Source organism: Apium graveolens, chromosome 3, assembly GCF_009905375.1.
Source record: "Apium graveolens cultivar Ventura chromosome 3, ASM990537v1, whole genome shotgun sequence".
NCBI lineage: Eukaryota > Viridiplantae > Streptophyta > Magnoliopsida > Apiales > Apiaceae > Apium > Apium graveolens.
This window is the reverse complement of record NC_133649.1, coordinates 130365574-130382799: the sequence shown is the minus strand read 5'-3', so window position 1 is coordinate 130382799 and position 17226 is coordinate 130365574. Positions and strand designations below refer to the sequence as shown.

Here is a 17226-nt window from a genome sequence, read left to right as displayed (position 1 = left end):
AATTCATATTTCAGTTAATTTCTAATAAAATCAAATTAATTTTGACTTACTGGAAATTAATATGTTGCAACACATTAGCTAAGTTCTTGCCTTAGGATGAAGAATTTAGCATTCCAATTTCACCTACAAATCTACTGAAAGTTGCTTCATCCAAAGGTTTAGTAAAAATATCAGCTAATTGTTTTTCTGTTAGAACAAAAATGAGCTTAATGGTACCGTTTGCAACATGTTCTCTAATAAAATGGTACCTTACATCAATGTGCTTTGTCCTAGAATGATAAACTGGATTAGCCACAATAGATATAGCACTAGTATTGTCACACATAATTGGAATTTTGTGTAACACTGGGCCATAGTCCATTAGCTGATTTTTAATCCAAAGCAATTGAGCACAACAACTTCCAGCAGCTATGTATTCTGCTTCAGCTGTGGAAGTTGACACAAATTGTTGTTTCTTAGTATGCCAGGATACAAGTCTTTGACCAAGAAACTAACAGCTTCCACTAGTACTCTTTCTGTCCACCCTGCATCCAGCAAAATCTGCATCTGTGTATCCTACAGCTTCAACACCAGTTCACTTAGGATACCATAATCCCAAGTTAGGAGTCCTCTTCAAATATCTGAAAATTCTCTTAACAGCCATCAAATGTGATTCTTTTGGATTGGTTTCAAATCTTGCACATAGAAATGTTGCAAACACGATGTCTCGTCTACTTGCAGTTAAGTAAAGCAATGTCCAATCATTCCTCTATAGCTTGAAATATCTACACTTTTGCCCTTTCTATCTTCATCCAACTTTGTTGCTGTAGACATAGGTGTAGAAGAAGGTGAACAATCAACCACACCAAACTTCTGCAATAAATCTTTGACATACTTAGTTTGGCTGATGAAGATTCCATCACTTCTTTGACTGACTTGAAGTCCAAGAAAGTAACTTAATTCTCCCATCATGCTCATTTCATATTCACTCTGCATAAGCTTAGAGAATCTTTGGCAATGCTTTTCATTTGTAGAATAAAAGATAATATCATCCACATAGATCTGAACTAGGATCATATCATAACCATGTTTTTTGTAGAAGAGAGTCTTGTCTATGGCACCTCTAGTAAAACCATGTTTAAGTAAGAATTCTGACAATGTATCATAACAAGCTCTAAGTTCCTGCTTTAGTCCATATAGAGCCTTGAGTAACTTGTATACAAAATCTGGAAATTCTGGATCTTCAAAACCAGGTGGCTGTTGCACATAAAATTATTCTTCTAGCTCACCATTTAAGAAGGCACTCTTGACATCCATTTGATACACCTTGAAATTTGAATGTGCAGCAAATGCTAGAAAAATTCTTATTGCTTCAAGTCTTGCAACTGGAGCAAAATTTTCATCATAATCAATTCCTTCTTCCTGTGAGTAGCCTTTTGCAACCAACCTTGCCTTGTTCCTGGTAACTCTACCATTTTCATCCATCTTGTTCCTGAACGTCCATTTTGTTCCAATTACACTTCTGTTCTTTGGTGCATGAACTAGCTCCTAAACTTTGTTCCTTTCAAACTAATTAAGCTCTTCTTGCATTGTAGATATCTAATCAGGATCCATTAGAGCTTCTTCAGTTTTCCTAGGCTCTACTTGAGACAGAAAGCATGCATGTAGGCACTCATTAGCAGTTGCACTTCTAGTCCTTACACAAGCATTTGGATCACCAATTATTGCATTTAGATTGTGACTCCTATCCCATTTTCTGGTGTGAGTTTGTTTACTGGTGCCTTCATCATTTTCTTCATTATTGGTATGATTTGTAGATCCTTCTTCTCTTTCTCTCCTAAGTTTGTGCTATAAAATTCAGGTGTTTGAGATGAGCTTCCATTTCCATGATTTTCCTGTTCAGTAGACTCTTCATTCATCATTTGTTGTGCATTAACTTCACCTTCTTCATCAGAATCACTGTTAATGCTGATATTTTCAAATGCAAGGGCTTCAGCTTTATTATCATCAAGGCATTCCAAGCCTAGACACTTGTCATCATCAAAAGTCACATATGTGCTCTCCATGATTTTCTTTTGATTAATTACATAGACCTTGTAGGAATTTCTCTCCAATGAATATCCCAGAAAAATTGCTTCAAAAACCTTTAAGTCAAATTTTCCCATATATTCAGAGTTGTCTTTTAAAATGTAACACTTGCTTCCAAACACATGAAGATGATTTACAGTAGGATTTCTTTTGTACATGATTGAGTAAGGTGATTTCCTATGTATCTTGTTAATGAGATATCTGTTTTGAGTGTAGCATGCAATATTAACAGCTTCTTCCCAAAAACTAGTTGACAACTTGGCATCTTGCAGCATGGTCCTTGCAGCTTCTACTAATGTTATGTTCTTTCTCTCAACTACCCCATTTTGTTGAGGTGTTCTAGCAGCAGAGAATTCCTGGATAATGCCTTTTTTTTGTAAAATTCACTCAATGTTGCATTTCTGAATTATGTCTAATTATCACTTCTCAATCTCTTTACACAGTTTTGATCTTCAGCCTGTTTTTCTATCTCCTTTATGTGCTCAATTATGATATGTGGAGTTTTATCTATAGAGTGCATAAATTCTACCTGCGTATATCTTGAGAAATCATCCACCATCATAAGTGCATATTTGTTCCTTGAAATTGATAAGACATTTACTAGCCCAAACAAGTCCATGTGAATAAGTTGCAATGGTGCCCTTATGGAATTCACAGTTTTTGACTTGTGACTTGATCTCTTCATTTTTCCTTTCTGACAGGCTTCACAGACTTCAACTTGAGCAACCTCTAATTTTGGCATGTCTCTCACCAACTCTTTCTTGACCAGAGTGTTAATTGCCTTGTAGTTTAGATGTGAGAGTTTCTTATGCCATAACTTGCTTTGCTCTATGGATGTCTTGGTGTAGAAGTAATAAATTCCATCCTCATTTGTTGAGTCTAAGTCTGCAATAAACAAGCTTCCTTTCCTTACTCCTTTAACAGCAACTTCATTGGTTTTCTTGCTGATGAAGATGCATTCTTCTTTGTCAAATAGAACTTTAAAACCTTTGTCTGCAAACTGGCTGACACTGAGAATATTTACTTCAAGACCATCTACCAATGCTACATCTTTAATGACAATATTTCCAGAAACAATCTTGACATATCCCATTATGAATCCTTTGTTGTTATCTCCAAAGGTCACCAAAGGGCCAACCTTCTCCTCAAATTGTGATAGCAGGGCCTTATTACCTGTCATATGCCTGGAATCCACTATCTATGATCCATATGACCTTCTTCATTTTTCCCTGCACACAATGAGTTTTAAATGTGTTTAGCAACCCAAGTAGTGTTGGGTACTTTCTTCTTGTTAACTGATTTAGCAGAAGTAGAGTTAGAAGTCTCAGAAAGAATAATATTCATAGATATTTGTGCATTCTCCCTTACAGCTGTAGATCCAATACTGACTTCTTTAAGATCTACTCTCAGCTTGTGGCAACTTTTCATTACTTTTAGACAATAGGGAATGCAGTCAAACTTATCATAAAATAAATAGGGATCATTTGCCTTGGCTTCATTATACTTGCAGGCTCCCTCAACTGGCTTGCTAACCATCTTTTTACAAAGATAAGTTAGGTGATTCACAGGGCCACACTTTTCACATTTCTTTCTTGGAGCATCTGCAATATAAGCAAAGTTGTTGCTTTTGTTTATTCCAATTTTCCCATTTATATTCTTCTTCTTCTTTCTTGCATCTTCAGTTTTTATTTCCTTCACAAGTGTCTTGAAATCTTGGTTATCCATGAACTTCATTTTAACTTCACTAATAGGAGAGCCTTCTTCATTTTTCTTTGCAGCATCTTCATCTGCTAGCTCCTGTTTGATTATTAACTCATTTTCACTAAAGTTAAATTTCTCCATCCTTGAACACAGGTGATTTAACTTTTCTCAGTATTACTGGGACATCTTCACTAGCAATGCTCTTGTCTTTGTCATCTGCAACTTTCTTTTTGCTGTTCAAGGCCTCATAATCAAATCCAATAGCTATTTTAGCACATGGTTTGTTTTTCTCATGATATAAGCCAACCAACTCAGATGCATTCTTGAAGGACTTTAATTTAACTTCATTTTTCTCTAGTTTCTCCCTTAACACAACTTCAATCTCATTTGCACACTTGAGCTTGTTTTTCAGGTATGCATTTTCTTATTTCACAGCTTCAAGCTCTACCACTAACAATTCAGTTTCTTGTTTCTCATTTTCAAGCTTCTCATTTATCTTTGTCAGTCTGCTAACTTCTTCATTAGCAGCAATCATACTTTTATGAATGTGAAACATTCCTGTGCTCATCTTTATAACAGTTTCCTTATATTGATTCACATTTAAATCAGTGGTGGTAAGAGTTGGTACCTGTGTTTTTGATGAGGATGACTCTCTTTGCTCTAAGGCCATTAATGCATTTTCTAAATTCCTCATCTTCATCATTATCAGAATCATCACAACTCTTTCATTCTATAATGTAAGCTTTGTTTTGTTGTATCTTCAGAAGAGCTTCATACTTTGCTTCAAGTTCAAGATAAGCTTTGTCTTTCTTTGCTTTCTTGGGTTTCCCAGCATTCTATAGTAAAATGGCCTAACTAATCACAATTAAAGCACCTTATCTTGGATCTGTCAACTGATCCAGTTTTGTAGCCATTTTTGCTATCAGGTTTGTACTTCCCTTTTCCTTTCCAACTGCTTTCTTTGTTGAATGACTGTCCTTTTCCCTTGAAGAACCTTGGCTACTTTACTCTAATGTTAGAAAATTTTCTTTCCAGATAGGCCATTGATTGATCTAGCTCATCAAGTTCATCCAAGGTGTAGAACTCATCTTCTTCCAATTCCAGTATGACTTGTTCCTGTGACTCATTATTTCTTTGCTCACTAGTTGAGACACTTGGAGTCTGGAATCTAGGCTCACCATTAGAGGTTTGGCTTTCATTAATAATAAGAGCACTTGAAACATCTATATCATGCCCTTGACCAACTCTTAATGATTTCCTTTGAATCATTTCCAATTCATATATTTTTAAGATTCCATGTAAAACTTTCAGAGTCAGTCTGCTCAAGTCTCTCCCTTCTAGGATTGCTGAAATTTTCTGTTCCAAATGGTCAGGCAGTGTGAGCAAAAACTTCATGTTCACTTCTTCAGCTTCATAATATTTATCATGTAGCTGTAAGTCATTAATCAGCTTGTTAAATCTTTCAAAAACATCAGTAATTCTTTCCTTTTGGCTTAGCCATGAAACCCTCATACTGTGAAATCAGTATCCTTCTTTGATTTGACCTAACTTCCTCAGTTCCTTCGCAGAGTATTTCTATCTTTTCCCAGATATGCTTAGCAGTGTCACAGTTGACAATGTTGTTGTACATTACATTTTCAAGTGACTCTATTAAGATCAGCTGCAAGCCACTATCTAAGGAAACTTTTTCTTTCTCAGGCTCACTGTATTCTGAAGGATCTTTAGGAGCATAATGAGCTCGAATGACCATATTTCCATCTGTAGTTTCCTCAACTCTCACCATAGGAGTGAAGGGCCCATTCTTGAGAATCTGGATGTAAAGTGGATTGGCCATCCTGACAAACAGCAACATTTTCTTCTTCTATATAGTGTATTTAGTCTTATCAAAAGTAGGGATTTTGATGCTACTGATTTTTTGCATATTCACTCTTCCAAGTTCTTAAATCTTTTTACTTTCAGATTTTGCTCTGATACCACTTGTTAGGTAATGAATAACACACAGAGAGGGGGGTGAATGTGTTTTAGTGTTTTTAAGCTTTTCTTGATTTGTTTATAGTGGTGAACAAAGTAAATTAAATCTTGTAGTGAAATGTGTTAATACTGAAATTAAGCATTTAACAATAAAGAACACAGATCTTCAAAACTCACTTAATTTTATATTAAAATTAAGATGTCTTGCTACAAAATTTATAGGCTCTTTGGTAATAAAAAGCTTAGCTGCTTCCTTGAGAGAATACTAAATTTCTGATCTAAATTGTTACAACTAAACAAAGCATCCAGTGTTTACTTTATAGAACAGTAAACACTACTTATTACATAACATGCAACAGGATGTACTATACCCTATTTTTGGATAATCAAATCTTTCTATTTCTGGCTTAATGTATCTTTGTTAATCTTGCACGCCTGTGACTTTACTTTTCCAGTTAATCTTAGCCCTTGATGTTGTACTCTTCAAGCTGCTTTTGTAGACTTGTTAATCCAACTGATTGCATTGTTTTTTGCTTGATAATCTTGGATATTGAACTGATCTGCATTTTATACTTGAGTTTTACCTCGAGATCTCCAGTTTGGTATAGAGAACTTGACATCTCAATAAGTGTAATGGCTTATTGAGATCTTTCAATATTCTATAGTTGTTTTGACTTGTAGAGGTCTCTAAGTTCTCTATAAGAGAATTTAGCTTGTCGAGATCTCTCATCTTCATGTATTCACTTTGTCTTATCGATATCTCTAAGTTCTCTAGTGGCAAATAGACTTATCGATATCTCAGAGATCTCTAGTGATATTTTGACTTGTCGATATCTCAGAGATCTCTAGTGATATTTTGACTTGTCGATATCTCTAAAGTTCTCTAGTGAAGAAATTACTTGTCAATATCTTCAATCTTCATGCCTTCAATTTGACTTGTCGATATCTCTGAGTTCTCTAGTAGCTTTTTTGACTTCTCTATAAGTCATTCTGGAGTTCTCGAAAGACTTCTCTATAACACTTAATCCGTGACTTGTAGAGATCTTGATTTAGAATATTTTTCTCAAAACATAGTTATTATTTATTCAACTCCAAAATTCTTCATAATTCTTCTGAGGCATGATCTTCTTGATCTTCTCCCAGATAGAATTCTTAGGCTTGATACTATTTACAGAAAAAGACTCCAATCTGCCCTAGAACATTTTTACAGACTTAAATGATATAATACAAAATGCAAACTTAGATTACAATACAACTTACTTAGGGTTGTCAATTGACTTAGTCTTGTTATAGTACAGACATGTCTTGCACAACAATTATGTTTAGCGTATTGTTCATGTTTGTATATGAGAGTTGCTTCGATATGCGAATTTGTGTAACCCATAGATATGCTATTTGGTGTGGCGTATTTAGTTGATACGATATTTGATTAATTTATTGTGTTTTCTTAACATTTTGATCACCTCCACCCTGATTCAGCACTTTGGACAACTTTTTTTTATTATTATTTTTTTAGTTATATAGGGACATCACTCATAAAATATCATGATATATAATCAGGTTTCCCACATATAACTACTGTGTATTATTATTATTATTATTATTATTATTATTATTATTATTATTATTATTATTAATACTATAACTACTGTGTATTATTATTATTATTATTGTTATTATTATTATTATTATTATTATTATTATTATTATTATTATTATTATTATTTAGACCTGCTATTCAAATAAAAATGTAATTCAAATCACGTATTTTTTAGTCTCGGTGAAATTTAAATTTAAAAATATTAATATTTATTTGTACTTTTCATTTATAATTCACTTGTTTATGTTATTAATTTGAAAATTAATAATGTATGAACTCGTGTTCAGAATTTAAACTAAGGTTAAAGATAAATATAATTTTATTTAATACCATTAAAAAATCATTACCTAAAATTTTATTATACATGTATGTATGTATGTATGTATGTATGTATGTATATATGTATGTATGTATGTATGTATGTATGTATGTATGTACGTATGTATGTACTAATATATGTATGCATGTGTGTATTTTTAATCATTAATATGAGTTATAGACAAATATTCATATTAATCATGCAACAATGAATAAATTTTTAATAAATGAATTATGAGATAAAATAAATATTAATGTTATATTAAAAATTTGCACTAAATATATGTATTATTGATCAAATATATAATAATGACCTAGATATAAATTTGCATATTAATGATGTGTTAATTGTGGGAATAAGTATGATTTTTTTTATATAAGGGGTCATTTGTTAACCCATGAATGAAAGGAAATGAACTGGATCATCCAAAAATCTATCGCTCAGATTGTTTGTTTGTCTGTACTTTCTATAGCTGGACGACTCCCAAATTCTTCTGGACGACTGCTCCTTTAAAATCCAGCTGAACCATCCAATATATCAATTACGCGGTTTTCGTCAATATCAATTAATTTTACATTCAAATAATATAATGCTTGAATAGATGATGGATTAATAATAGTTTTATTTCTGTTCATGCTTTGAAATAGTAACCATTTATAAATGTAAATTCTACTTTTAGTAAATATGAAAAATGTTTATGCCTAACTAGTTGCAAAATTTTTATATACTGACTGTATAACATATTTGGACACACATATGCAATGTGTAAACATCATTAATTATGGATTATAATATTAAATTATATCCACCTCCAAAAATTATCAAAATTATAATCAAATAAAATTATTATTAAATAATTAGATCTAGTTTTATGATTTTTATTCAGAAATATTGTTCTAGTTTAACAAAGATTAATTTATAATATATAAAAAAAATCTATTTTGTCATCAAAAAATTATGCTTAGTTTATCAAACAACCCGATAAGTTCAAGATTCAGATATTCATTCGTCATATTTTACCCATTCTGAAAATCTCATTCAGATTTAACAAATGAGGCCTAAGTACTAATATTTGGAGAATATTTATTAAATATTAATGAAAATATTAATAATTAAATTTGTTATATAGTAATAAGTCAGAATAAATATACGAATTAAATATGTAATAATGAATGTGTACTATTGGTTAAAATATGAATATTATTAAATGCTTAATTTCAGTATTAACACATTTCACAACAAGATTTAATTTACTTTGTTCACCACTATAAACAAATCAAGAAAAGCTCAAAAACACTAAAACAAATTCACCCCCCTCTATGTGTTATTCATTACCTAATACATGAAATGCAGAATGCTACTTTAGGATGGGGGTACACATGTATATCAGATATGGTAATGAAGTTTATAGCCATTCAAATAAATTTGTATAAATTTATCATTTCAGTACTTAAATCATCCAACAAAACTACGAGTACAAGCGAATGTTAAAAAAAAATCATCAACTGAACACAGTGGAGAATTAATTGTGCTAATTGAGGTCTAAATTGACTCAGTTCATTCAATGTCTCCTAAAAAAGAGTTAATAAGTTTAAGCCTAAATATGGAAAAGAAAGAGAAGATAGACTGAACTATCTCGACATATGTCGTTAAACGCGACTACAACGTAAAAAGTAAAGATATGAGGTTGAGCAGAGGTATGAGTACATACTTCTGTATATATTGACATAAATTAAATACGCTATTGTGGTTAGAGCTTTACATGGGTATTTATGACCAACAAACCGACAACATGTATATTGGGTCAAAGTATATCAGAAATGAGAATATTGGCTATTTTCTTATTTTATAAATAAGCGGAAATACATTTATGTGATTATAGAGTTTAGAATTTAAAAAATATAATTGTTTGTCATAAATTTCAATAATTTTCGTCACACCCTTTTTATGATAATTTATCACATGATTTGATGACATATAACATATGTGACATTAATACTAATATTTAGATCCACTAAATATTAAAATATCAACTGGTATGTATCAAGTATGAATGTATGTGTATGTGTATGTGTGTGTATCTATATATGGTTTAGCTTATATTATACATAAAACATGTGATCATGCTGGTTTATATTAGTGTTTGGATGCGTCCTTACATGTCATCACAGGAACGAATGGTATGGATTAAAATAAATAATTACAGTAAGATTTTTGTAACAAATGCAACCATGAGGTACTTAACATGTTCAGAACTATGTATTTGTTAATATTAAACAAGGGAGAAGAGATTTATTAAGGTCAAAAATAAAAATTTAAGAAAACTTAAATTCAAATAATAATTATAAAATAAAAGCATATGTGAATAAATTTACTATATTCACATTTTCGTAACAATAATCCATATAAATTACCTAGTAGACAATAAACAATACATTACAAATGTTGTTTCAACTTAATGTCAAATGTCGGAGAACATATTGTATACTGATGCCATTATACCCCAAAAACTACTCATTATATAAACAAACAAATATATCATCTATTATCCACCTGACACAATATGAATATTATGTCAACAACTGCAATTAAAATAACATATTCGTGCAAGTTAGAGTATATACGTACATTGTAGAGCTAGTTTTTAACCAAATTACTAACTAACATGTTTATAACACCAACAAATCTTTACACTTGAATTTACCAAACTTGAATTTATGAAATAATGAGAGAACAAACTAATAAACACAAAAAATTTGACGATTTTAAGAAATACAAAAAAATCAGTAATACATCATTCCAAAAATACAGCATAAATTAAAATAACATATATATTAAAAAAAATATGTACTATTAACTTTAGTTATCATTAAAATTTATATAATTGGAATCAACCTAGATTAACATTTAAGAGAGAGAAGAAATCAAAGATAATAAAAGATAAATAAATTAAAAAAAATATCTGTTTATAAAACATCTATAAAGCTAGTTGAGTAATAATAATAAATATTATTGTGCCCTTAATCATTAGGTAGTTAATATATAACTTTATTTGTGGATTATTTTAAAACTCTACGTTAAAGTATAAGTTTTATCTTATTATTAAAAATTATTTTTAGTTCAAATTTTAACAATAACTATATATATTTTTCCTGCACGCTTTTGCTCGTAAAGAATATATATATCTATACTATCCTATACTGTAATAACCTGAATGGGTATAATTTGGTTTAACGGTTATCCCCCAATTTTGGTTATTAAAAAAATAAATAAATAGTATTATATATCCGCTAAACTACTAAATTATCAAACTACTGCACACATCTTGTAAACTATAATTTTTGTTTATTCTATTATTAAAAAAAATAATATCATATATCCGCTAAACTATTAAATTGCTAAACTATCAGATATAGTATACTTATTCTACTCAATTACGACCACGAATTATCCTATAATTTTTATTAGAAAATTATAATTATTATATATTTATATAAATATTTTAAAATTATAATATAATAAAATAAATAAATTTTTTAAATATTAATGGATACCGGTGCGGCTGAACTTGCTCTCAGAACCTGCTGCCATCTTATTGCTGATAGATGGTTTTTAGAGGAGACCGGCTAGTGGCATGGTTATGCTTTTTTAGTTATACATTAAATAATCATACAATACTAGACTACTAATATTATGGTTATGCTTTTAAATAAAAACAGTTTTTCAAGTCTTAAATATATAAAAATGTGTAAAAGTTATAATATTTCAAAAATCTAACTCTAAAATCTATCAAGACTGAATTTTAATCTTAGCAAAGCTTAATACTAGTTACTACTAAGAAGATTTACTTTTAGAGTTTTACACCAACTAAGATATTAAAAAATAACAATCCTTAAATTAAAAAACTAATTGTCCTTTAATTAAAAACTGACTGACAAATGAAAATTAGTCCAATTTTATCTGAATACATGTAAATACTTGAGAAGGTGGCAACAATCAGTTACTTCATAAACAGTCTTTTACCAAACCTACACAGTATTTTGGCCAAATAAATCAGTACCTTCCCATATACATACAAAATGCATATTGCTTTTACAGAATCACAGCAAATTGCTCCCCTCATTACTATAGAGATATTACAACGCCAATGTAAACTCATGCACTGGCTATTACCTTTGCCTTTTTCAGTTAACTCTGCCTTCTTCCCCAAATGACTTTAACTTGGATCTTACAGTTTTTGCCATTCTTAAGCTCTTTACGTGTACCGGCTCGTTCAGCACGGAACTTGAAAGTGTCTTCAAAAATTACATGCTCAACACTGGTCTTTAAGTGGATATCCAAAAAGAGCTCGGAATCTAAAGGCACGGCTACTATGTTAGTGGACAATGGAAGTAACTTAGACCTCCCTACTTTCACTTTGTCACTAGGTTTCTTTACAAAGAGCATACTCGAATACTCAAGGCTTTTAATTTTGCTTGAGCTAGAAGCAACAACCCCACAAACCTCATTAGTAATGTTGTTATCAGCCAACAATTTTACCTCTAAGCGTGCTTCCGTAGCATTATCAAATATTGCGTAAAAGATATAGACATCTCCTCTGCCATCTTGTGATGTGATTTCTCTTTCTAAAGGAGCACATTTCTCAATCCAATCATTACTGGGGCAGTCACGAATATGAAAAGTGTCTTTGTAAGCACCGTAAAAGAGATCAACAATAAGAGTAAGCGGACCCTTGGCAGAGATTGATGTTTCACGAGGACCCGTAAGCACAATTTCATCCAAGTGCTGAATAGGTGTCTTGCGCTTATCGGTTCTGCTTGCCTTGTATAAGAAATGCTCATTTACTTCATCCTTGACTTTAATGGTGCCAACCTGCTCGTTCGGCATTAACTCGTCATGACCTTTGTATACAACGTTGAACACTTGTGCCAGCCACAATCCTTTCCCCTTTCCCTTTAGACATTGATCATTATCAGCAAGAGGGCATATGATTGTTTAAAAGATTAGTAGAATTACAAGTTATTCAAAATAAGTAGCATTACAGCTTAAAAAGAATTTCATTATCTCTTCATGTTTCTTTCAACATGGATGATAGTTCTAAAAAATACCTAGAATTTCAACTATGATCAGAGCAACAAAACTAAATAATCATTCCAGATAATATCATTAATAAGTTAAAAGGTACAAACATGAATTGCATCAACGTGAGAGAATTTTTTGTTACTCATTATATTATTAATATATATACTTTATTCAACAAAATTCTTTTCAAATTATGTACATGATCAAGCACTTTCAAATTTTACATATTTAGGTTTGTACTCAAAAGAGACTTTTAAATTGTGAACATTATGAGAGCCGGTAATTTATGTATTTAAATTAGTGATTTGTAATATATATGTAATTTATAATAGGATACCAACAACGATTATGTCTCTTAGCCGCTTTCCCAAAAAAACTCTAATCTTTGTTCATTAGTTAAGGGATCATCATCAGCATTTTGGTTGATAATAATCCCACTTATTGTTTACTCTTATTTTAGTTTTAAGTTAAACAAATATCTCTTGTTATTGTCTTGTGAATGAGGGCATTTCTACGCAGTTGTAAGTTTCTTTCTACCCATATTTTGGGATTTCTTCTCTGAGAGTTTGGGTTGTTTTAATATTTGGCATCGTAGATTTTAAGATTTTATACTACACCAGTTCATTGATAAGTAAGAATTATATATTATTGCAGTTATGTTTTTAACAAATAGGACATAAAATTTCCTCCCAACTAGAACACATTGTTAGATTCTCTCCAAAAAGAATGCAGATATATCTGAGAGATGTTCTAAACTGCAAGCTACACTCGACGATCGTAGTTCATCAGTTTTGATGAAAGAAACCAGGTTAATTGTGAAATTTTCAAATTATCTAAATAAAATAAGTTGTGATTTGCATCAAGTGCAAAATCGATTAATTGCACCAAATGCAAATCACCACTCTCTAAATTGCAATTTTTAATCTACGCCAAATTACCGGTTTCAAATACACAAATCACCGGTTTTCATGGTTTTACGCCATATATAGCTTTTTGTAAATCTGGGTCCAGTAGAGAATATGAGAAGCGATACAGGGGCACTTTAGGCGAGGAGATCTAAGACTAAACAACAGTCAACAGAACCAATAAATTCCCAAACCACCGTCTGGTTTTGATTTTTAGGTCTTTATTTAAGTTAGGGTAATAACCTCATGTCTATAAAACAAGCTTATAACAGGTGTACGTGCCTTAACTTATAATTAGTAGCTTTGTACCTGTAAGATGTACATGATAGTTTATAAATTAGTGATATGTAATAATATGTAATTTATAACAGGATACCTAAAACGATAATGTCTCTCAGACACTCTTCTTCTCTCTCCCCCAAAAACTCTAATCTTTGTTCATTAGTTTAGGGGCCATCTTTGGTTGATAAATATCCCCCATATTGTTCGCTTTTATTTTAGTTTCGTTTTCAATAAATCTCTCTTGTTCTTATCTCATTATTGAGAGTCTTTAGATGCAGTTATTTTAGACATGAACTACCTAATGAATATACTCCTAGCCATAGGTATTCAAGAAGCTCAGCAATATTGTGACGGATATTAAAATTGTCATAAAACTGAAAATAATGCATAGAGACTCATTAACCATATGATGTTAATCTGCCTATTGATAAAGTTAATATTAAGTTTTAATTAAAAAAAATCAATAAAGCTAACAAGCTATGATTAAATGATAGTCCAAGGGTAAAAATCAATGAACACTAGCGTGAATGTCCATTCCTGAACATTCACCGCCAGCCTGAAGTTTGTTTGTACAAAGACATTTTGACAATCAAAACATACATCCGGTAATCGAAAAAGATAGAGTATATAGCCTGTAGTACAGACTCACATTTCAAGACATCCAAAAAGGTATTGACAATAACAAATAGAAAGAAAAAGAGGAGGATAAGGGTATTTGACGGAGGAGCAGAGGGAGACGTTGAGAGTTGTGTCGCAGAGTGTCGATATTTTGTCCAGCCACCCTAAATCGCCTTCTGCTTTGATGTCGGAGCATCTTGCTAAATCTCGGAAAGGTTGGATGCCTGGGATTAATGTGAGGCATGTCCGGAGAACACACTCCGGGGAAGCTAGGTCGTGCCAAGAAGGGTAATTTGTTTCTACCCATATGTTGGGTTTTCGTCTCTGAGAGTTTGGGTTGTTATAATAATAGTTAATATTGAAGATCTAAAGATTTTTTATTACACTGGATCAGTGAAATGGGTCACATACAATTGCAATTATGTTTATAACAAATAGTACATAAATATTCCTCTCATCTACAACACATAACATTCTGTCCTCAAAGGATGCAGATGTTATCTGAATACGGATAGGTTGCATTTGCATTGACATTGAGTACAAAAATCGCTTAATTGCACCAAATGCAAATCTCGGCTTATCTAAATTGCAATTTATAATGTACACCAGATTACTGGTTTCAAATACACAAATCAAAGTTTTTCATGGTTTTAGCCTACATATATAGTATCTTTTATCACTGGATATTAAAATAACTGAGACAAAAAAAAAATCCCAGCAGTTGCATCACCACAAAGAACCAAATTTTAAACCACAAGCAGGGAACACATATATACATACAGACATATATACATACAGATAGTGAGAGAGACCATTTAGTAAAATATATGAGAAGCACAGACTGGCTGTTTATGTGAGGAGATAGAACCAAATAAAACGACAGCGCCTATGTGTTCCCAAACCACCGTGTTTTCGATTTTAGGTCTTATTTAATTAAGTTGGGGCCCAGGGGGCATGTATAATCTATTTATCGAGGGAGTTCGGTTTGATCGTGCAGGCCATATCCGTCAATTTAAAATTACTAACTTTATGACCGTACGCCCGGAATAATTATAAATATTTTTCATAAGAATTTTTAATTTAATAGTTAGGGATTGTTCTTGTTATTGTGTCTGAAATAATTTTTTTATGGGAGTATTTTTGTAAATATAGGGAATTGTATTAAAATTATAATATTATCCTTTTAAAATTATACTCAAAGCGCTTATAAACTCAGGTTAGATTCCTAAGTACAACATCAGGTCCGGTTTTCTCTAATGATTATTTTTTATTTTATTATTTTCTTTTACTGGATTTAATGTTCCTACAGTTGATTTCAAATAATTATCTCTATAGTTAAGTCATTTTTTTTTTATTAAATCAAGACAAATACGGGGTGAATTCTATTAACAGAGATGTCATTAATTTTATATACAAAATCCCGTGACTTTAGATAATTTTTTAAAAACTAACTTTAGAAACATTTTTCTCTTATTATATTTTCAATACATAAATTTTATTCCTTCAATTTTTTTTTCTTAAATTATGTATTTTGTACTTATATATTTAGTTATTATTGTATTTTTCATATTTGATCATGAGAACCTGTGTATAATATATTATTATTTTAAAAAATATAATGCGTCTTCAAGTGTTACTATTATGCATAATTGTATTTCAGGTTTTTTATATATTAATTTTTTATTTTAATAAATTTTATAGATTACTCTATCCTTAAATAAATTTTTTATTTTTTAAAAATAACATATTTTTCAAAAAATATTATTTTTTTATACTTCTAATTTAGGTATTATTATATTTTTATATTTTACTATGACACATAATGAGTTTGATCAAAGATTGAAATATGTTTGCGATTTGTACCTTATGTTAGGTATGAAATGCAAAATACAGGGGTGAATGTGTTTTATTGAATTTGATTTATCTTTTGGTTGGTGAAACAAAACGGTTGTATGAATTTGTAGAGATAAAATACTAAATGCAAACACATAAGCAGATTATCAAAAACTCACTTGATTTATATTAAATCAAATATGTCTTAGTACAAATCTGTGTTCTTGAAAATAAGAGCTCCGCTACTTCTCTTGAGAGAATACAAGATTTTCTAGATCTTTTTGTCACTTCTAAACAAAGGACCCGTGACATACTTTATAGATCCACATGCACGGTTTACAAAATTTACACTAAAATGGACTAGCTCTGACCCTCCTTTGTCCACTTCATCTTATCCCTTGATCTTGTAACCTTGAAGCTGTATTTGTAGGCTTTCCAATTTACTGATAGAATTGTTTGTTGACTGATAATCTTGGATTTTCAAGTTGTCTGCATTTTGAATTATGAAGTTGTTTATCGATATCTCCTTTGTTATGTAGAGATGTCACATATCGATAAGTAAAATAACTTATCGATGTCTTGAGTTCTCTAAATATGTTTTTGACTTATCGAGGTCTCCATTTTTCTACAAGTAGAATGACTTGTCGATATCTCGAGTCCTCTACATAACTTTGACTTGTCGATATCTCTAGTTCTCTATATGAGGATTTGACTTGTCGATATCTCCAGTTCTCTACATGAAGAATTAACTTGTCGATATCTCCAGTTCTCTACATGGACTTTTTGACTTGTCGATATCTTAGTTCTCTACATGCAGATTGACTTATCGATATCACTTGGAACTTCTC

At 31.1% G+C, this 17226-nt stretch overlaps 1 protein-coding gene across 1 annotated transcript; it reads right to left on the bottom strand.

Moving 5' to 3' along the window:
• Positions 1-11846: 11846 nt before the first annotated feature.
• Positions 11847-12545, bottom strand: LOC141714580 (uncharacterized). The gene has a single exon (XM_074518093.1). The coding sequence runs from the start codon at positions 12543-12545 to the stop codon at positions 11847-11849; it is 699 nt and encodes a 232-aa protein (XP_074374194.1).
• Positions 12546-17226: the final 4681 nt, after the last annotated feature.